This window comes from Dipteris shenzhenensis, chromosome 18 (assembly GCF_047967505.1).
Source record: "Dipteris shenzhenensis isolate YYH24624 ecotype China chromosome 18, Dip_SZ_1.0, whole genome shotgun sequence".
Classification (NCBI taxonomy): domain Eukaryota; kingdom Viridiplantae; phylum Streptophyta; class Polypodiopsida; order Gleicheniales; family Dipteridaceae; genus Dipteris; species Dipteris shenzhenensis.
Window position 1 is genome coordinate 29,037,824 of NC_141613.1, and position 23,312 is coordinate 29,061,135.

General features: G+C 44.2%; 1 protein-coding gene across 1 annotated transcript in view; it reads right to left on the minus strand.

The window, feature by feature from the left end:
- Nucleotides 1-16,219: 16,219 nt before the first annotated feature.
- LOC147891068 (GDSL esterase/lipase 7-like) overlaps nt 16,220-23,312 on the minus strand; it is a 129,671-nt gene continuing 122,578 nt past the window's right edge. The window contains exon 6 of the mRNA XM_087389139.1: nt 16,220-16,434. Coding sequence (XP_087245265.1) covers nt 16,220-16,434 — 215 coding nt within the window. The remainder of the gene's footprint in view (nt 16,435-23,312) is intronic.

Consider the following 23,312-nt stretch of genomic DNA (forward strand, 5'->3'; position numbering starts at 1 on the left):
GGCAGTCCGCCGCCCCACAGATCCAAGGCCTATTAGTGCTAGGGAGGCTTGAACCTCTGGCTCCTTGGGGGCTTGATACGTGGCTGCATTGTGGTAGTGGAGGGTGTAGTCGTGCCCCTCGTAGGCAAGAGTGGGTGGTGCATCCGTTGAGTTGTTGCTACAGCCAAGATTCTCCAAGCGGCGAGTGCGTCTGGGATCGCCTAATCTTGTACTCCCCTTGCATTGGGGTGGGTGTGTGCTTTCTGGATGTGTTGGAGGGAGTAGTTACACGTCCTGCTGGTGGAGTCTGAGTGGCCTAGTCTGAGTGGCCTGCTGCATCAAGATCTCTTTCTCCATTTTTAGGTCCTCTACTCGAGATTCATAGGGCATTCGGATTGTCCCTGAGGGTGTACTCTGGGATTCAGAGGGGCAAGTGGGCTATGGATTTGGGGCGTTGAGGTCGAGAGCTCCGTCTCAAATTCAAAGAATTCATTCTCGAGATCCATGGGGAAAAAGGAGGGTAGTTGCATGAGAAGAGAGTCGATGGAGGAGGTTGAGGACATTCAATGGGGGCTGGAATGCAGGCTGGAAGAGGGCAGAGGGCTGGGGAATGTCTAGCAGAAATTTGACAAAGTTTTTCTGTTTTTGCTAAGGCATCGACCCAGGGGGATAGGGGGACCTTTTATAGTTTTTAGCATCCCTACGATGGCTGGGGGGATAGCATAAGGCAATGGGTCAGGGATAGCTCTATGGCGATGATCGGCGGGTTGGGAGCTATGTCAACGGTCGGTGGGTTACCAAGAAGGTGATGGTCAATGGGATAATAGATAGGCAACGGTCAACGGGATAACAGATAGGTGACGGCCGATGGGATAGAAGCTAGGGAAATAGGCCATGGGGGTGGTAGCAAGGTGACGGCCGGGGGGATAACAGAAAGTTGACAGGTGAGGGGATAGCAGAAAGGCGATGGCTATGGGGATAGCAGAAAGGTGATGGCCGTGGGGATAGTAGTTGTCAAAATTTGTGTGAGAGAGAGGGGGGGTGGCAAAAGAAGAGGGCAGGGGAGGGAGAGGGGGGGGGAGGGGGAGAGAGAGGAAAAAAGGGTAGAGCCAAGAAGAAGGGAAAAAAGGAAAAAAGGAAAAAGGAAAAGGAGGGGGGTTGTGGATGCCGAGGGCATCATGCAAAGGGAAACACAAGGTGAACGGACTAGGTGTTACATAGACTTGTGAGGTCAGCGTGCAAGGATGCAAAACAAGAAGATAATGCACAAGAGATTTACTAGCCGTATTCATCTAATGCTAACCGTGAATGTGAGTGGGTGCATTGGCATACCAGGGACTTGTGATCTACGGGTGCATGGTGGTGATATGCCTATCATACAGACTCACCTAGACATGGACTTGATGGCTATGTGGAATGCAATGGAGACGAATGCCGAGCGGCCTCATACCGTGTCATCAGCCAAGTAGAGCACGTGTTGAGTTTATGCCTCATCCTGTTGTCAGGGGTGTAGTGGTTCTATGGCATTCACTCCGATGGAACTCTTTTGAGGTACGGTACACGGGTTCTTGTGTGGCTATAACCGATGTGGAAATAGGTTCTTGTGGTATCGTGACCCTTGATGTAGTAGGCGGGTTAGGTCTGAGTAGCACTGCGGGTGCTCTATTGATTAAGACGTCCTTTGATGGCATGCGCGCGAGCCTGGAGGAAGGTGCTTGTGTAACTACCCCCTTTCTAGTGGTCGGTCCTTGTGTCGCTTCCTCGATGACTTGGGTGACTCTCATTAAGTTACACTATTGTGGAATCATGGCAATCCGGGGGCTTGGGGGCCTATTCATTGCAACGGGCCTATTCATCGACAACGAGCTTGAGGGTAGGTTCTTATACTTTGCGGGAGATGAAGTTGTGGCTCACTCCTGGATCCACAAGTGCCTGGATGCATAAGCTCAGGCCTTGCAACAATTGGACATTCAACCTAGCTGGATGTACTATTAGTTCATCAATCCTAGATGTTCAAGTGCTGCCTTAAGCAAGGCCATTTGCTTACGTTGTTTGATCTTGGCATTATGTGCCTTGGCTTCTTCAATGGTCTGATGTTTCATCCAGACCACCTCGGCCTGAAGCTCCTTTTCCCTATGGATGGCTTAGAGAGTCTATAGGGTGGAAGGGGGCCATAGTATCTTTTAATTTACTCTCGTTAAGGTAGCCATCCAATTCTACTCCATCTAGGGTAGCTATTTGGCATCCCCCTTGCAGAGTAATCTCCATCACGTGGTAGGGACCTATGCCTCTGTATTTAAGCTTACGTTTGGTGTTGTGGATGCTATAGAGGAGTGCGAGATCTCCTTCCTCAAGGTCCATTTTTTTGAGGTTGCGGTCAAACCATTTTTTGCACCATGCCTTCTTCACCCGAAGGCAATAGGCTGCATGCAATCTTGTCTCTCTAGTCGTTCAAGATTGATTAAGTGCTTTGCCAAGGAATTTTTGCTGAGCCTCTCCTTGACTACTATAATGCAAAGGTTGGGCACTACATATTCAATTGGCATAACTGCCTCCACCCCAAAGGCTAGGCTAAATGGGGTGCAATTGGTGGCCACTTTATAAGATGTTCAGTAGGTCCACAGGGTTACGATGAGCTTGTGCTCCTAGTCGGTATGACAGGCTTCGACAACACAAGCTATAATCTCACATCACGTTTTGTTCGAGCTCTGAACTAGGCCATTTGCCCTGGGGTAGTATGGCGTCGACTTTCTATGTATGATCATGAATTCACTAGTCAGGATCGCTACAGTTTCATTGAGGAAATGAGTTCCTTGGTCATTGACCAATTCTAAGGGACACCCAAACCGTGCGATGACTTGCTCGTATAAAAACTTAGCTATGGATCATGCATCGGCTTTTCTTGTGGCTCTCTCTTCCACCCATTTAGTGAAATAATGCATGGCCAAGAGGATGTATCTGGCTCTTGTTCCTTTAGTTGCTTGGCTTATCAGTCCAATAAAGTCTATGCCCCATTTCTCAAAGGGCTGATCAGGTAATATTACCATTAGGGGCATCATGTAAAGTTTGTGTGAGAGTTGTACTCTTTATCAGGGGTCGCATCGCTTGATAAACTTAGCTGCATCTCCAAACACCACCAAAAGCTAGCTTGCAACACTTTATGTGCCATAACCTCAGCGGCGGACGAAGTGACCGCCTGCTACCCCAAAATGTGCTTCTTCGAGCACGTCAATGTATTCATGCTTGCACATGCATCTGTGCATGATGCCATCCTTGCCGATGCGGTATAGCTAGCTTGTAATTAGCTTATATGGTGTTGTGTTCTTGATGAGTTTGTGGGGTCGGTGGTTCCTCTTGAGGGCTTTATCCAGAGGCAACCCATTTGCCAAGTAGTGGCCTATTTTAGCAGCCCATTCTAGAATGATGTCGATGAGGAATAGGGGAGCATTCTAGATCATCCTTGACTCCCATCAAAGCTTCCCCATTGGGAATCCTTGAGAGGTGGTTGGCTAAAATGTGGGTCTTTCCCTTGCACACTGCGACTATGAAGTTGAACCCTAGAAGGATTAGCATCCACCTTGTGATGCGTCCCGTCATGCAGGGCTTGTTAACCAAATACAATAATGCTTGATGATCCATAAAAAAGACAAACTTTTTGGCTAACAAGTAATGCCTAAACTTCTTAACTACATAGACCATGCCTCGGCCTTCCCTCTGTGTTGTCGTGTTATTAATCTCGGCATCGTTTAGTTGCCAGATAGCAAAGTACATTGGGTAGTCCAAGCTATACTCCCTTGGTTGGGCTAACGCACACTCGGTAGCAAAATTGGAGGCATCTCTATGAACGTGGAATATCAGATTCTAGTCCGAGGCCCGTAATACCGGTGCTATGGCTAGAGCTAGCTTGAGGGTTTCAAAGGATTTTTGGCATTCCTTGGTCCACTCAAAGATTACTAATAGCTTTGTACAATGGCCAGGCTATGTCTGCGTAGAATAGGATGAACCTTCGATAGTAGCCCGTATGGCCTATAAATCACTACAAACCCTTGGCATTTGTGGGGGGAGGTAATTCTAGAATGAGCTTGATCTTGTTGTAATCTGTGGAGATACCATTCTTGGACACTATGTGGCCAAGAGTCACATCGTCTTTGACCCAAAATTGGCACTTGAGGGGATTCAGGATATACGGTACAACTTGCACCTTTCCAAGACTAGTTTTAGGTATCTTAGGTCATCATCCCATGTCGAGTTCATGCACATGTCATCCAAGAAGACTTCCATGAAGTCCCTTAGGTACTCCTTGAAGATGGTGATGATCAACAATTGGAATGTAGCAGGCAGATTGGTAAGCCCAAATATCATTACTTTGGTTGTGTACACACCCCACTCGGTTGCGAAGACAGTTTTATGTTGATCCTACAGGGCGATGGACACCTAATTGTATCTCGAGAATCCATCTAGGAAGCCATACGTTTCCTTTCCAGCTACTCTTTCTAGAACATGTTCCGTGAAAGGCAAGAGGTAGTGGTCGTGCCTGGTGGCAGCATTGACTTTTTTCAGATCCAGACATACTCGAATCTTTCCATTCTTCTTTAGGACTATCATGATGGGTGACACCCAGTTTGTATGCTCTATCTCATAGATGAATCCCGCATCTATGAGTTTTTGGATCTCCTTTCTCACTATGAGTGCATATTTGGGATCCATAGGATAGGGACGCTCATGCACTAGCATGACATCATCTAGCATGGGTATCATGTGCTGCACAACTTCAACAGGCACACCCTTCATATTTTGCGTATTTCCAGGCCATGTAGTCCTTGTACTCTCGAAGGAGTGCAATTAAATCATTATCCTCATTGGGGGTGAGGTCATCTATGATGAATATTGGTTGGGGGTCCTCCCCTTCTTGTTACCTCCTTAATCTTAGCTGGGCCATCATATCCTTGGAAGCACCCTTCTACCTGAGTTCTCTTGGCATGCTAGTACAAGATCTTGCAATCCTCAATCGTGTAGGCCTTGTAATGGGTAGGTACCTATCGTAGATCCTCCTTCTCTTCGTCCTCCTCCTCCACTCCCCCAGGGGTGGTATTCCTCTTGGCCCAGGTGGGAGCCTTCGAGCTTTTGGGGTCTTGCCCTATGCAAAACTTGGCAAGTATAGGATTGGATCGGGACCCTTCATGTTATGGAGTTCATGTCTCTTGCCCTTGTGGCCATAGGAGCTATCTAGAACACTGAGACATGTTGATCCTCATGTAGGAGGTAGTGACTCATGATGCCACTTCCCTCCTCACAAGGATAATAGTCGGCGTGACCATGGTCCTGTTTCGGCTCCTCCCAATCATTGGGTAGTTCCTCCACCAACACTTGATTGACTAGAGTTATATGAGGTGGGGGAGGTTGTGGACCTAGTATGGGTGGGAGCCTAAACACCTTGAGCGTTCATAGAGTTGGGCCATCAGGACTAATGGGGGTCTTGCTTGATCATTCGATTGGGGAAGGACCCTTCGAAATCGGCATTGGGAGGTGTCATGGTTTCCCCATCTATAGCATTGTGCACAATAGAGCGCTTGCCTTGCCCTAAGGCAAGGGCACTCATTGGGGAGGGGTGATTGCTGTTGCATACCCTGCACCACACGTTGTCTCTCCTAGGAAACAAATGGGGGTTACTCCGTGTCTCCTTGGAGGTCCTTGACTTCATTGTTGGCCCAGCTGATTCAGTAGGTTTGAGGCCAACTCGCTCATACCCAAGCCCTTGGGCTTGCTGTTCTCCTTCTTGGTAGGCTCCGCACTAGAAGACTTTACCGATTGTGATACCTCTGATGGAGTTGTAGTTTTGTCTTGGACAACCTTATCCATCATATTATCACTTATACGGATAGCCACCTTGCTGTAGATTTTGAAGGAAATGGGATTTATAACCATTAAGTGGTCATGCAGCTTTGGGTCTTCCAATCCAATGAGGAAGCGTGGCAGCAATCATTTGTCACTCATCCTCTCATATGGTTCATAGCAAGAATTGAGGTGTTTGATCCTAGCAATGTAATCCTGGAGGGATTCCTTGTTATTCTATTTCACCTCATATAATTGATTAATCAGTCTCCACTTATGTCCACTGGGGGCGAACCCTACAATGAATGCGTTCCACAACATCTCCCAGTTGACTTTCTCTTATGGCCTACCAGGCCATCCAGACTAAGGCCAAATGCATTACCATTTCTAGATCTCCGGGAGCACCAAAGGCTTTGTATATTTGCTTGAATCGCTCCACGTGGGAGACTGGATCTCCTTCCCCAAGGAATTTAGTTATCAACTTGGAGATGACTATGGGTCGACTCCTAGAGGGATTGGTGATCCCTGTTGGAAATATGGGTGCGCCCAGGGCGGCCCCCCTACCTAGCGCATTCACCAGGATGCACATCGCCTCATCTAATAGCACCGTTTGGGAAGCTGGTGGAGGAGGCAGGTTGTGGGGATTAAAGGCCACTATGCCTTAATCTTGGTTATGTACACAATACTCAACATATGTATATATGAATGACATAGAAGATAAGGGTGGTTTAGCACCCACAAACCTATATGTTCCTCTCTAGCTCTCACTCTCTCTTGTTTTTTGCTTCCATTGTGAACTCACACCTCTTTTGTAGGAGACCTCTTAGGTAAGATTCTCTACACTTTTTGTAGGAACCTCATGGTAGGACCTCTTTTGAAGGAGACCTCTTGGGTAAGAGTCTACACTTTTGGAAGGAACCTCTTGGGGTCCCTACACCTTTTGTAGGGGACCTCAAAAAGTATAGGCATTTAGTCTCTCTCTCTAGTTTTAGTATTTCTATCTCTAGACCTTGATTTTGCAAGTAGGGGCAAGAATTAGAGGATAGAAGCAAGGGAGGAGAGAGGAGAAGGGGCAAAGGGGCAAGCAACGGGCAAAGGTGCAGGCAGCGAGCAAGGGTGCAGTAGGAGAAGAGAGAGAAACAAGGGGGAGAGGGGCAATAAGAGGGTGTAGGAAAAGGCAACAAGGCAGTAGGGAGGGAGGGGGTGTGATTGGAAGTATGAGGACATATTTAGAAGATAAGTCCAAGAAATGCTTGTGTCTTACATTATGGTCCACTTGCAGTTATTGCAGCTGATTAGAAGAACCTAAATTTTGTTGGTTAGATAACATGGTCACTAGGGCTTGATTTGGGGTATTCATTTGGCTCATGAAGTTATGGAGGGATTGGAGTAGGTGGTCTACACATAGGGGCTAGACGTTTCCAAATGTTTGTATAGTCATGGAAGGGTTCATAGATGGGATAACAATGTTTCTAGAAGGCTAGGTCATAGTATTGGCGCTCTTTTGGAGTATGCTCTAGAGCTAGCAGTAGATGAGGTTGTAGTAAGAGGAATAATGGAGCAGATTTTGCTTCTTGAAATAAATAATCTTGCTTCAAATCTTGGCATGAATTTCAAATATAGCTCTGGTCATTCATGTAGGAGTTTGAGCTTCATGGATTTAGTTATCATCGCAGTAAAGCTCAATGTTATGATGGTGGTTCTAGAAATTCAAGTGAGAGCAAGACCAATAATCAAATTGTAAGAGACTATGGTCATAAGGGATCAGGCTAGATAAGCATGGTTTTAAAGTAATGGTGTGTGTCCATTAATTGTGGATCAAAGGGAGCCAGTATAGTCACACTGAAACATGACTGGTGCAACACTAAGGTGGTCTTCACACACATAAAAGAAGGATGGGCTAACTTTGGCATGGCTTTCTATACAAAGTAGGTTAGGACAATTATGGTGAAAAGGTCCAAGCTTTGGCTATATAGCGACACGGCTAGGTGGTGAACGACATGCTCTTAGTTCTCCTCTCCTACATATCATTGGTATCAAAGTAGTAAACCTTGCTCTAATATACATCCACCTTATTGCTACCTGTCGCTATCATCATGAGAGATCTTTGTTGCATCACCTACTGCCTTCATCACAGAGAGGGAAAGTCAGAAAGATGGTTGATCAACCATCTTCTTACAGTCATGCAACTTTCATAGGTCAATTTTAATTCATTAGGGGAGAATTGGGGTCTCAAAAGGGCCTCATAAGGAATGGATTAAGAAATGTATTAAGCTAAGACCAAGTGAACCCACTATGGTAACCCATAGGCTAAGGGTCCCCTAGCATTTGCTCAACTGACATGGGTACCTTTATTTTGAAATTGATCAACCTTGGACTTTAGATGGAGGTGGATGGTGGATGGATCAAAGGACTAGGATGCTGAAATTGGTGGGAGGCACCTGTGGTGGGCTCCAAACTAGAAAAGGTTGACAAAATAGAGGTGTAATAAAGAGGGAGAGGCCGCCATTTGTTATGGACCATTAGATCTTAGATAGATCTAATGGTGGAGATCAAAGGATCAAATGAAGGGCCTAGATTAGGTAGATTTTCGAGGTTGGAGATGGAGGCACTTGAGATCAATGGCTGAGATTTAGGCGCATAATGGATGGTGCGGATTTGAGTGCCTTTTGCTTGCATGTCCACCCTTGGATCTCCTTTGAGATCACTGGCATTCTACTTGTTTTGGGTTTGCTACACTTGTTTTGGAAACCATGGAGGAGTCTGGTTTGCTTGTTTCTACTCTCCGGTTGTCGAATGGAGGTGCTTGTGACTCCAAGTCAAGTTGTGGGTATCTCTTAAGTACAACTCGATGATTCCATGCATGTGGATGAAGATATATTACTAGGTGATAATTTAGTAACCGTGTCCACATCTAAGGAACTAGAAAAGATATATTACTAGATGATAATTTAGTAATCGTGTCCACATCTAAGGAACTAGAAAAGAATCATAGTAGTTGATAAGTCAAGGTTGATAATATACAAGTTCTGACTAATATTTAGATCACTTTAGCTATGCAATCTTTTTTTCCACAGCCTAAGCACTTGAGTAGTGTGTTTGTCACACCACCTAGTAGGGAGGGAACTTCGATTGCACCCATTATTTTCCCAGTCTCTTTAGGAGTTGATAGATCACGTGATTTCACACACTTCCTAAAAGACTTAAAGCCTCCCAATTCAATGGTGAGGAAAAAGAAAGGAATAAGGATACGGTCACCACTTTTTGTGAAATTGGTAGGACTTTCACAGTTTACATCAAACACCTGGACAATTCAGCGGCCTAGAGACCAGTCTCTCCCTTAGGGGCAAGGCATTTAGATGTTCGTTAAAAGTATGTTGGAGAATGAATCAATACCCTAGTTTGAAACACTCTTTAAAAAGGACTTTTCCCTAATAACAATAAAGAGAAGTTTGAAATAGTCTTTAAAAAGGAGTTTTACCTCATAGGTGCAGTTTGAAACTCCTTTAAAAAGGAGTTTTCCCTAATAACATTAACAATAAAGAGAAGCAAGAATGACTCCTTGGGACTATGTGTTAGCCCCGAACTTCAATTTCAATCCTAGTGCCCACGAATGTATGTAATGAGACTACTAAAAGGTTATACAAGGATGCCTCAAACATAGTTGTTCATGAGGTTTTCCTTGTTGTAAAGGATCTTGTGATGACAACATAGTTACCCATGCAAATTTCATCCTTGGTTGTAAAGCATTATTCCACTTGGATTCCATTATGTTTGTCATTACACGTATACCCTATTTCAGTCAAAGAGTAGTGTTTGTCCCTATCTTGCTAGTCGGATACATTACAAGATCTTTTTTGGGTTACGTGCACTGTCACTACCTTGTTTTCTTGGCAATGGAATTAAAGACTTTAACCTGTGCATGGTTTCTTCTTTTTCATTACAATCTATGGATTTACAATAGAAATTTCAATTTTGGATTTATAACTAAGTGTTGATTTGTAAAGATTTATCGGATTTATAACTAAGGTTTTAACTTTGGAGTTTTTTAGGTTTCATAGTCAGTGTTCTTTTTTTTAGTTGTTTCATTGTGTCAGAACATCTGTAAGGGAACAAGAACATATCCAGTCTAGGTATGGCTACATAGTGATTAGTGAAGATGTAGGGAATGTTCTGTAAGATGGTAAACCTGCTCAGCTACTAGCAATTGGACTTCGTCCGAGAAGAGACTGGTATGCTATGGTGTATAAGTTAAGGTAACTTTTCTATGGGTATGGTACCAAATTTGAGATAACTTTTGGCCTTGTGAGTGTCTAATCACTATCTAGGTACACAAATCTAAAAAGTCAAAGTGCTTGTTGGCCAGGTTGCCAAGGGTTTAACCCTCCACGCAAAAGAAAGAGTGACTACTAGGACGCACTTAAACGATAGCTTAGTGGTAGAGCTCACTTTTGAGAAAGATAAGATTGTGGATTCAAATCCTTTATTCAAAAGGTTATTATGCCCATAATATAATGTGCACCCTAATTAAGCTATAATAAATTAACCTATGAACATAGATTAATTAGCCTCCTAGGCCAAAACAAATAGGAATAAAGTAAGGCAGAGCCAGTATTTATTGGGCTTCAACTCCCAAGTAGGGTCGCAAAACCCTTGTCATCAGCCTATCAAAAGTGGCTGGAGCATTAGTTAGACCAAAAGGCATGACCAAAAACTCATAATGTCTAGTGAGAGTGCGAAAAGCAGTCTTATGTTCATCTCTAGCTTTCATCCGAAGTTGATGATAACCAGATTTCAAATCCAATTTGCTAAAAACTTTAGCACCTTTAAGCATAGCCAATAAATCATCCACTCTTGGAATCGGTTCTTAATCATAAGTTTATTCAAAGCACGGCAATCTATACACATACGATACGATCCATCCTTCTTGACCAATAATACAGGTGCTCCAAATGGAGAACTGCTTGGTCGAATCAAGACTTTTTACAATAGATCTTCAATTTGTTATTCTACCTCCTCTATTTCTACCTTGTTCATCTTGTATGGGGCTCTACATGGAGGAGAAGCTCCTGGCTCTAAGTCTATGGCATGATCATCTTCTCTCTCCATAGGCAATTTGAATGAGTCATCTCTTGAAAATCGATCCTCATAAGCTCTAAGGAACTCATTTCTCTCTTGAACTTCTTTTGAGATATGAAGATCTAGTGAATCCCGTATATACACAAGATTACAATCTACCCCTCTTTTTACCACACTTGGATAGGAGTAATCAATGGAATTGTATACACATCTCGATCCCCTATGATCCTTATGTTTTCATCCTTATGTACAAAGCAAAAATGACAAGTATGAAGATGAATAGTAGGGTTAAAATCATACCGCCATGGTTTACCTAAAATCATGTCACGCCTTGTAAAGGAGCTACTAGAAAACCCCTTCGATCTCTATATTTTTGTATACAAAAAGGGATACTATGTACTATGGATGTGTCTTCTTCATTATGTCCCCTAAATGCTCTGATACCGAATGTGAAGGACCAAACTTTTCGAGAATGCAAATGTGTGCAATGCATGCAGAATTTGAATGCCAATTGGCCCTCCAATGGGGAAGAGCGCCCTTGTGAGAGTACTTGTTTCTATTTTGACCTAGTTCCCACACTTGTCGCACAACTTGTTCATCCTCCACCTATCACCCTGCCTTGGATTACACTAGGGTTGTTGCTCCTCCACCACCTGCAGATCAGGAGGGCACTTCAACAATAAGGCCTAGTGATATCCCAATTCTGGTCATGGCTAGTGATGCCCATAGGCCTACTTAAGTCACACCAATGATGACCCATACCTTAGCTTTGGACGAGGCCATTGATGCAATTCCTTCAAATCCTCTCCCTGGTCCTGGACTTCCGTCTGAACAGCCCACCTTCACTTTAGCTCTAGAGTATCCCTTCATTGGTTAGGACAAGGGTGTGGCTCCTGTGTCCTCATCACTTTTGTAAGCATGGATTTTATGTGCTTTGGCACTACGCTTGGGCTTGTAGAGACTCTTTCTCTCCTCTAGCTAATCTTGGAGAGGTAGAGTTTTCATGGTGATGCAGTTCTTCGTTTTCCCATCAACAAGGTGTCATATTCCATAGATGTGGGATTTCTTTCCCTCGTGGATTTCCCTCCTCTAAACTACTCCAGGGATCTTCTACGTGAGACGGAGTTGTTTTGCCACAACTAGGTCGATAAGGTTTTCCAGCCTACTTCCTCCCACATATGAAGATTGTTAGATGGAATATTTAGGGTCTTGGTGGTATACTAGATTGACGTTGAAGACAACAGATTCGTAATCAGCTTCATCCAGGTATCACTGGGGTTCTATTGACATTTTTCAATTCAGAAATACAAACTGGATGATAGAGAGTGTGTAAAATCAGGAAACTCCTTGGTCATACTTTTCTATCAATTGCTTTAAGCACTAGGGGGGAACCTTTCAGATTCCTTTCTTCCCCTTGTGGTCAGACATGGTATTATTATACCCTCTAGACCACTAGTCCATCCAAAAAAAAAGAAAGAGAAATGGAAGTTTAAAAAGAGCTCATATAAGTAAATGTTGGATGTGTATTTGAGTTTGTTTTATGTTTCTTATATAGAGTTGAGTGAAAGACATCGCTTCCATAATCAAAACATGAGGTGGTCAACATCCTACTACAACCCCTTCTTCCAGATCTCATCCATGATACTCAGACAGGCTTTGTGCATGGCACGAGCATTTTTTATAATATCTTTTCCTTTTGGGAAGCCACAAAGTGGGCTATGCAGAGTGGGCAGAGGCTAGTTTTACTCTTGGACTTCGAGAAAGCCTATGACAGAGTAGATTGGGGTTTTCTCAAGGGCACTCTTCTACGGTTTGGATTTTCAGATGCTTGGATTAGAGGGGTGGCCTCCCTTTACAAATCAGCCCACAGCCAGGTTTTGATTGGAGGGGTAAGGGGTGACAGGTTTCAGATTTTCAGATCAATTCGTCAGGGATGCCCTGTAGCCCCCTTCCTCTTTCTTTTTGTGGCAGAAGCTATGAGTATCTTCCTTAGATCTCAGGCTGAGCTTTTTGGGCTGAGACTGCCCTTGAGACAGGAGCAGGAGCTTTTTGACTGTGAGTTGGCTGATGACACTGCTATTTTTATTCAGGCCTCCTTGCAGTCACTTGATTCTTTCCGGACACCCTTGGATATTTTTTGCTCAACTGCAGGGGCACACATTAACTGGCATAAATCCTTTGGCTTTTGGATCAGTGATGAGGACACTCCAGGCTGGGGAGTTGACATTGGTTTTTCTTGGATTCAGAGGGGTGTTCCTATCAGGTATTTGGGATGCCAGGTAGGATTGGACATCTCTCCAGCACAGCAAGTTGCCCCAGTACTAGAAAGTATAAGGAAAAAGCTCCTTTTTTGGAGCTCTGCCAAACTCGACCTTGCATCTAGAGTTGTGGTAGTGAACCAGGTTCTCTTGGCCACCTCTTGGTTCGTGTGTTCTTGCTGGTGTCGATCTAGGGATTGCATCACTCGGCTCATCAGACCAGTCAGGAATTTTTTATGGAGTGGACTTGATGGCACAGCAGATGTTGCAGCAAGGGTGGCCTGGGAGACTATTATTCTCCCGACATGTGAAGGGGGCCTTAATGTCATTGACCCTGACTTGCAGTGTAGCGCATTGCTTTGTAAGGTGGTGGTGAGGGAACTCATGCCTGGGCAGGAACCTTGGAAGAATTTCTTTTTTGGTTGCATTCAGGCTTGCACACCAACCTTGGGAGATGATTGGGTGGACAGCCCTCGATGGATTTTCACATCAGCGCCTCTCAGATCTCCTGCCTCTCCTCTTATGACTGCCATCCTGAAAGCTTGGGGGAGCTTCAGGAACACTCTTCGAAGGATTCCACCTTCTACCATCGAAGAGATTGATAGGCAGTCGATCATTTGGAATGATAGTATTCTTGATGAGCATGCCAGACCACTGGGCACTTCCCATTACATGCAGTGGTCTAAATGGGAGAGAGGCCCCGCCTACACAGTAGGCACTTGGAAATCTTTTATCAGGCTACCTGTGGATCAGAGACTGCAGTCTGTGAGTCACCTCAGAGGGGTAGCACGCAGGATTCAGCAGATAGATGCAGCCATCCCGGTGGAATGGACAGTTGAGTTGCCTATTACTTCCACCACTTGGATGGGGGCTTTTTCGAGGACATCAGTTCCTTTACAGGTGATCGCTCTCCGAGGTCTCGGGGAAGACGCACTGGTCTTTGATGTTGGAATGGAGGTTTACTTTCTACATCCAAGGATGGCATTCTTCTTGAGGTTGCCTTTCAGCCTGGCAGGATTGCTGGTTTTGTGGACCTTGGAGCAGGCCTGCAGTGGTACTTAGACCCCAACCCTCTGCTCTTGGCCTTGGGATCCTGGAGGTTGTGGTTATATGGAGGTGCACCTATCAGGTGCTTGCAGTGGGACCTAGGAGAGTGGGAATGGATAGATCATGGACACCGAGAGAGGGGGATTCCCTTCTTTCGTTTCACGGTTGGTAATGCCAGAAGGTTTCAGTTGAACAGTATGGGTTGGATTCCCTTCAGAGTCCCCCATTGGGAAAGCTTCTTCATCACCGCAGACTTGCGTAGAAATTTCTGGAGGAGGCTCTGGAAATCCCTCAGAAATAGAAAGATCGCTCTTTTCTTTTGGCTTTCTATTCATAGAGGGATTGCAGTGAACCTGTGGAGATCACGATTTGGGGCTGATCCCACTTGTCCTCGATGCCATTCTGCAGAGGAGTCAGTGCGACATTGCCTTTTGGGACTGCAGTCAGGCGAGGACTGTTTGGAAAGGGGTTGCTCGGATACTCAGCATCTTTCATACTTCCCCTTTCTTCATGACTTGGGGCTCGGTCGCATGGTTATCTCTTACCAAGCCCTAGGTGTTTTATGAGGGTGAGCCTTCTTCTTGGGCACTCTCGGTCCGCCGGCAGGTGATAGAGCCCTGCTCTCTATAGGATGTACCACTTACTCCCTTCAGAGCTTCTCATGTTTCAGTGGACACCTCTTGGGAGATTTTGGCTAGCATTTCCTCTTGGCACATTTGGAGAGCCAGATGTACTGAGGCCTTGGATGGCACCCAGATACACCCATTACAGGTGTTCACGGGTATTTGATTTGACACAGTTCACACTTTGATAGCCATATGGGCTAGCATGCAGGGCCCTTCACGGGCAGCCTCTTCTAGAAGGACTTTATTTCGTCAAGTTTGGAGAGGTTCTCCCTTTTTCTCGGAGGTTTCTACCGGATTGAGATGGCACTATCAGCCTCAATCCTTTCTTTTTGGCTCTTGAGCTTTTCGTGCATTGCATGATGTATCCCGTATGGAGCTTGCTCTAACGGTTTTTCTTTAATACTTAATAGAAGTCCCTTTTTGCCAAAAAAAAAAAAAACATGAGGTGGTTTAGCACCCTGATTCCTATATTTACATTGATCTAGATATGATACATTTCCTCCTCTATTTCTGTTGTGTAACTATAAAGTCGTAATTCAAATATTAACCTACTTTCCCAGGCATGAAAAATGAGCAAAATCAAGGATCCTTGTATATCGTTATAGAAGTGAGGTATTTATGTTTACCAAAATAATTAGGCTCATTCTGCCAAATGTGATAGAGATATAGTTAGTCCTTTTCTTATTGCAACTATGCTGAATTCAGTTGGATATCCTTTTCCTTAGGAGCTTTAGCATACATATATATATATATATCCCTTTAATAGACTTCTATTAAGTAGGATAGATATAGATGATAGAAAAAAACCTAAGGCATAGATACATCCTGCAGAGAATAAAAAACCCATGGTAAAATACCACTCAAAAAGTATGAAAAATGAAGAACCGAATAAGAACCAGAACTGTGAATTTATCCAGACAGTGGCCATGGTATGAGCAGGATGGACATGGGTGCCATCAATAGCCTCTGTGTATCTAGATACATAATTGATACAAAAATCTGATGAACAAGTTGCTACCACCACATGCATAGCTACCTCGACATACTGAGACTGCCAAAAGTTTATTTCATGCACTCGGATAATTTATCACATGCTTTTTTATTGCAATAAACTCCCTAAATCACTATCTCATCTTGTCTCTTAATTATGTCTCTTATTAAATTGCTCGTTGTATCATATCTAATAAGAAGACAATCGCATTTGAATGAGTCAAAAACCATGATTTAAAGGTGCAAAATCACAAACTCAAAAAAATTCCTACCTTACACATGGCAGGGTACCTATAGGCATCCTTCAAAATAGTATACTGAACCATCTCATTACAAAGTTCTTAAACATCACTTGTGACCCACCTACAACACGGATGGGATTGAATTTACATAAATAGAAAAGGACTTTCATAGTGCAGCAAGCTGCTGCACGCTTAAAGGTGAGCAATCACTTCCATTCCATATTGCTAAGGATGTAAGATAGTTCATTTTCTCAGTTGGATGGAAGGCATCCCAAAATATATATTTACTGGCATCTGAGCAAGCCATTTGTGGGACTACACAACTTACCCATCCTCCATATTTTCCTGCCCCACAGCAAGCTGTGTTCGTATTTTCAAATCCTGTGAAGTTCCACAAAATAATGGATGGGGTAAGGAAAGGTATTTTCAAAATGATGAAATCAAAGATCCAAAGGGAAAATTTGTCTAAATTTTGGATGTCAATAGCTGGTTAGATTTCTGTGCCATACTTCAAGGTGATTTCAAACTTTAAGTCACATTCAGGATATTCAAAGTTTATCTTTCAAAAAATCTCAGTGATAAAAGTGGCATCAATTCTTTGGAAGACAATTTACATATTCTATATAATTACCTTCTTCAAAATATTTCTTTTTCCTTATTAATAATACATTAGTCAGTCATACCATACAAGAAATTAGTTGAGATGGTTGATCTATCTTGTGCCACTATACTTGTATTGTTGACAATCAATAAATGTACTCTTGATTCATGAGTTCATACAAAATCTGTAGCTGAATTAAGGTGCGATGAAGCACATCTTCATCTTTTAGACATTGTATTAATAATATAACTTGGGCATTCACTTAATAAGGTGTCTGCTGTGGTCTTCAAGAAGAGGTTGAGGTGAGGAAATGGTGAGAAAACTCTAGATCATGCGTCAAGGAAGCTTTTATGGGTAAACTAGAGTAGCATAATTCAAGGCAAATAATTCCTAAGGGCAAAGTCAAAGCTGTGTCTAGTCGTGGCATGTTAGACACTCACATAAGGCGATTTTTTTCCTCAAAGAGGATTTTTATTCATCTAAGACACAAATACATCATGCAAAACATGAGAAACAAGAGGTAAATACGATTGAAAAAGTATAAGGATAAGAGAGGCTGAAGAGAAGAAAGGACAGCCTCTCCACTCAAACCTTGATGACCCCTGCATTCTAGACAAAATGGCCATCAAGATGTGTGTAATACCTGTCAAGGCCTAGCCAAAGTAAGAAATGGGTGGGCCTGAGTGCTGTCTACAGCCTGTATTGGAGCTCCAAATGTGCCAGGCTGAGGTGTTAGCAATAATCTTGCTGAGGTGCTAGCAATAATCTCCCAACTCGTGTCCAGCGCTGCAGGTTGGAGGCCTGTGCCAAGAGGCAAGAACAGAGTCAAGTCTTTGTGATCATGACCTACCTTTGAGAGTGAAAAGGAGAAGGAAGGGATGGAGGTCAACTCAGACGGGACGGCTTGTCTTCTTCATCCCCTACCTCCACCAGATCCACATGCACAAGCAATAGAGCCAGATTTGAGTTGACTGCCCTCAGTCTGCTTGAAAGACAGCCTTCTCAGATTACCCATCTCTCCTTTTGCATGGAAAGAAGAGATAGACAATAATTTAGCTTTCCCCCACTCCCAGGTGCTCAAAAGGATTCGTAAAATGGACCCACCAGAAGTGAAAACGTCTTGCATGAAAGAGGACTGCAGCAGCTCCCACTACCCATCTCTCCTTTTTGCATGGGAAGAAGAGAGACAATAATTTAGCTTTCCCCCACTCCCAGGCGCTCAAAAGGATTCGTAAAATGGACCCCCCAGAAGTGAGAACGTCTTGTATGAAAGACGACTGCAGCAGCTCCCACTAAGCCATCCTACGTGAAGCTTTCAAGGGGGGACTTCTTTGCCTCCTTTTTAACTAGGACAACGTGTAATTCTGGCACCTCCAGGTCCGGATCGTCCAAGATGGAAAATTCTCCAACATCCGCTGTAACAAGCAAAATTTATCTCCAGAAAGAAGCTCACCTCCAAAAAGAAGAAGATGACTCACAAGGAAAAGGTGCATCAAAAGGACTGCAGGAGCATTAGAAGATCCATGAAAATTCTTTTTTCCCCAATAGGAAAGAACCTTCTATGCTTGAAAAGTCCTTGAAAAGCACCATCAAAATCAGCTTCTGAAAGGACATAATAATGTTAAATACAAAGAAAACCTGGCTATTGGAAAGAACCAGCCTGTTTTTGGACAGCTCATTTCTAATTCTAGAAGTTTCAACATATAGATGATTGTTGGCAATTCTTGATATTCAGTTTCAAGATGCTTGAGATGAAGCCATGATCATTCCACCCAAGCTTGCATACGACTAACGGAAGGGAAGAAGCCAGCAGGACAATAAATGAGGAGGACAGCCAAGATAATGATAAAAGCAACCATTGCTTGATGTATACGGTTGTGCCTTGAGGTAAAAATGACTAGCTAGGCTTTTACGAGGACAGGTATCCCTCTGCAGGTTATAGCCTTGTGGGATGCACATGAGGATACCCTTGTCTTTTAGGTTCATGCAGGAGGCAGACTCCACAGATCTTCAGAGGACATTCTCTTGGAGGCTCCTTTTCAGCCTGTCAGGATTACACGATACATGGAGATGGGTAGAGACTCACAGTGGTATCTTGATCCAGAACACGTTCTCCTGGCTCTTGGATCTTGGAGGCTTTGGTTGTGTGGAGGTTCCACTATCAGATCCTTGTAGTGGGATCCAGGGGAATGGGAGTGGATAGATGAAGGGTGCAGAGAGAAGAGCATCCCCTTCTTTCGTTACACGGTCAGAGATGCCAGGAGATTCCAGCTCAGTTGTAGAGATTGGAGGCCCTCTAGAGCTCCTCATTGGGATGCTTTTCAGATTTTTGCAGAGATGCAGAAAAACTTTTGGAGGAAACTTTGTAAATCCCTCAGGAATAGGAAAATCACGTTATTCATCTGGCTTACTATTCATGGAGGGATTGCAGTGAACCTGTGGAGATCCAAGTTCGGGGCTGACCCTACATGTCCTCGATGCTACTTAGCAGTTGAGTTAGTGCGGCACTGCCTTTGGGAGTGCACTCAGGCGAGGACGATTTGGAAGGTGTTGCTAGGATACTTTGCATTTTTCATAGAGCACCCTTCTTCCTGCTCTGGGGATCAGTTGCTTGGTTGTCACTCACTGGTCCACAGGCTTTCTTCAAGGGACATGACACGGACACAACTTTCTTTGTTCGACGACACCTTGTGGAGTCATGCTCCCTCCGGGATGTCCCGTTTACTCCATTCAGAGCTCCTCTCGTTTATGTAGACACATCTTGGGAGATTATGGCGAGCATTCCAGCATGGCATATTTGGAGAGCCAGATGTACAAAGGCTTTGGAGGACACCCAGGTTCATCCTTCTCAGACTATGGCCAGTATCTGGGTAGATACTATACACACTTTGATGGCCATTTGGGCGAACATACAGGGAACCTCCAAGACTGCTGCTAGGAGAGTTGCTTTTCTCAGAGTCTGGAAGGGTTCTCCTTTCTTCTCTGACTCTCCTTCAGGGATGAGGTGGCATTTTCAGCCACCACCTGGGATTTTCGTTTGCTCATTCTGAGCTGTTTTTTCTCATGCTTGACATGATGTACTCCTACACTTGAGCTTGCTCTAAGGTTTTTATTCATACTTAAAGAAGTACTTTTCTTGCAAAAAATAAAATAAAAATGACTAGCTATATGAGGGCTGGACATGAAGATCATAGCATTTGAGCAAAACCGGATTGGTCAAAGCAACCTGCAACTTGGCAATATTTGCCCCATACTTGAGAGCTTACTGTAGCAAGCAAAGCCTGGGGTTGGGGGAGTGGGGGGGGGAGATCTTGAGAAGCCCGTACTGGAGTAAGAGCTTCTAGGTCTCGGAGCCCCTATGGAAGCACCAACATGAAGCTATGTATCACGCCAATGCCAAGAGGACTTAGTTAACCACCAAGGCCTGAGAGTTTGGCCAGGCTCCCGCAGAAGTTTGCCCTGCACACTCTCCAATACTGGGGAAATCCGTTGCTCTGGTGAAATGTTATTGCCAACTTGGCAGCTTGGATATCTCGATGTCTCCCCTTGGAATCCAATGGAAGCCAAGCGCTGCCTCCCAATTATGGATCTCTTGGACCTCCTCGATCGCCTTGAGGAAACCAACTGATTTAGTCCAGTTAATCCTGGCCCCCAAGGCCAAGCAATATGCCGCTAGGGCTCCCCGCACCCCCTCTAAGCTCTCCTCAACGGCCTCCACAAAGAGTGTCATGTCATTTGCAAACTCTGCAACAACTGAGAGCTCCTCTTCCTGCCGGATCAAAAGTCTCATCTTAGTGAGTCCTGCTACCTAGGAACACAGAAAGTAGCCCAAGGCCTCTGCTACAAAGAGGAAGAAGAAGGGGGCAGCCCTGTCAAACTCCGCGGGAAAGAGCAAAGGCCTCTCTCGTGTGAACCCCAACGAGCATTTGACTTGCGCTCCCTGCACACATAGCCGAGACACCTCCAATCCATCTCTCCAAGAAGCCTACCCTTTGCATAGTGCCCTCCACAAAGAACCACTCCACCCAATCATAGGCCTTCTCAAAATCCAGAATAACGATCACAATAGGCTGAGACTACTCCCATGCCCAATCCACTGCCTCCCAAGAGGTGAAGATATTGTCCAAGATGTTGCATTCCTGAATAAACCCCATCTCTGTGTCCTAGATAATATCAGTGTGGTGCAGCATCAACCACAAACTCAAAGACCTTGGCTAAGATCTTGTGAGCGGTGTCTAGCAAGATGACATAGGTGATGATGCAATAGAAGGTGCCCTCTTAAGGAGGTGCCAATGATTTAGGAAGTCCCTATGATGTAGGTCCGATTGCCTTTATGTAGGTGAGGTGCTATGATCTAGGCCACCCTCTCTCCCACTCTATAAATGAGAGCCTTCTCCCACAATCAATGGAACACACATTTTGGTCTTCTCTTGTGTTCTCAACTCTTGTCATGATTCATCTCTTCTCTCCTACCACTCCCCAACATGTGGTATCACAACTCTAGGTTCTAGAAAACCCTTTAGCCCCCTCGTTTGCCACATCATCATCTTCTTCCTCACTTCCACCTCCTCCTCTCCATTTTGCCTCTTTCTTGGAAATTTTTGTGAGAGTTTGTTATCCCTCTATAGTGCATCATTCCTCAAACCCTTTGAACTGTAGTTCCACCTCAGTAGGGTGCACCTCCACCTTAGAGCGTTTCCCAACATTTGCTCTCTAGAGCCCGTGCCAACACAAACTTTGCCCAATGAACTTTTGCGCAATTCAGCTTCTACTGTCGAAATTTTAACCAAGTACAATCATATTTAGGATAGACACATACTAGAATACCAAAATGTATATGGGATATCTCCCAATATGGCACATGGCACTCACACATAAGACTGTACTAGAACTCCTAGTAAAACACACTAGAACACACTCAACTTGACTTCATGTTCTAACACCCCCCCATGAAGGAAAGGTGAGGGACTACTAGAATGAAACCAAGAACAAAACATGACAAAGACGGACTACTAATTTGTGTACCCCATGTAACTCAGAGACTACAGTCTGAGCATGTTCAGAGGTTGATCCAAGCACTCTCATGGCTGAGCATGGTTGATCCAAGTCTCTGAGCATGTTGATTCAAGCACTCTCATGGCTTGAGAGTCAACATGACTCAAAGGCTCATGTCTTAGCATGGCTACATGACCAGCTCATAGGTCTAGGAATACACCGACATCCTGGAACTCAGCTAGGCCTAATAAAGAGACCCTATCAAAGCCAATACATGGCTCCCACAATACATCCCCCTCCTGGCTCCAAATCAAAGTGACATAGAGCCACACACCATAGATAGCAAAGCATCATTTTAGGAGGACTATCCAAGGCTGAGAACCTTTATTGACTCAAAAGATTATTACATTCAATTTTTTGGGGACTACCCGGGGCAGAGAACCCATACATGGACATATTTTAGAAGACATATTCGTCATCCTCATCTATCTCCTGAGGGAAGGACAGATTTTAGAGATGAGCAGTGAGAGCAAAAGTTGGTGTCGGAGTGTCATCTTCTTCTTCTTCACTAGTGGCAACTCCAACCAAGTTAGCATGCTCCTTGAATTGTTGTTTGGCAAGCTTTTGAAAACAACGGTCCTCTGTATCGCCAAGCTTCTTACAATACGTACATTTGAAAGGTTTGAATGGCTTCTTACCCTTGGAATATAATGCTTGCTCCTCATGGCCATCCTTGTTCCTTCGTTCATGATCAAGAAGCATTGCAACCAATTCATCAAAGAACATATCCCGTACTACACAAAGCGCGCTGGTACGATATCACGACACTGAGGAATATCCTCAATGCTGAAAAGGAGGACAGCCACCTGATCATCTTCCCCAACAAGGGCCTTCAAAGCAATAAGTTGGGTGATGAGGGATTCCATATGATTCAAATGAGAATTATGAGAATCTTCATGCTTCATATGGAGCTTAAAGAATTCCTATCTGAAAAATACTTTGAAATTGATAATTTTGTTGCCAAATAAGCGCTCTAGCTTGTCCCACAAATTATTTTTTTCCCAAAAAGATTACTTCATTAAGTATGAATGAAAGCTGCAAGAGCAAGCTCAAATGCGGGGGTACATCATGTCATGCATGAGAGAAAAAACAGCTCAAAAGGAGCTGACAAAAATCCAAGGTGGAGGCTGAAAATGCCACCTCAACCCTTGAGAAGACTCAGAGAAGAACGAAGATCCTCTCCAAACTCTGAAAAAAAAATCTCTCCTAGCTATAGCTGCTCTAGAGGATCCCTATATGCTCGCCCAGGTGACCATCAATGTGTGTATAGTATCAGTCCATATACTGGCCATAGACTGGGAAGGGTGAACCTGTGAACCCTCCATCCCCTCCGTACATCTGGCCCTCCAAATATGCCAAGCTGCAATGCTAGCCAGAATCTCCCAAGATGTGTCTACCGAGGCATGAACAGCTCTGAAAGGAGTGAAAGGAACATCCCAGAGAGAGCATGACTCCACAAAGTGTCATCGTATAATGAAGAATGAGTCTAAGTCATGTTCCTCAAAAAACACCTGAGGGGTAAGAGATAACCATGCCACTGATTCCCATGTTATTTTTTTTTTCAAAAAAGAGACTTCTATTAAGTAAGAAAGAAAGCCGCTAG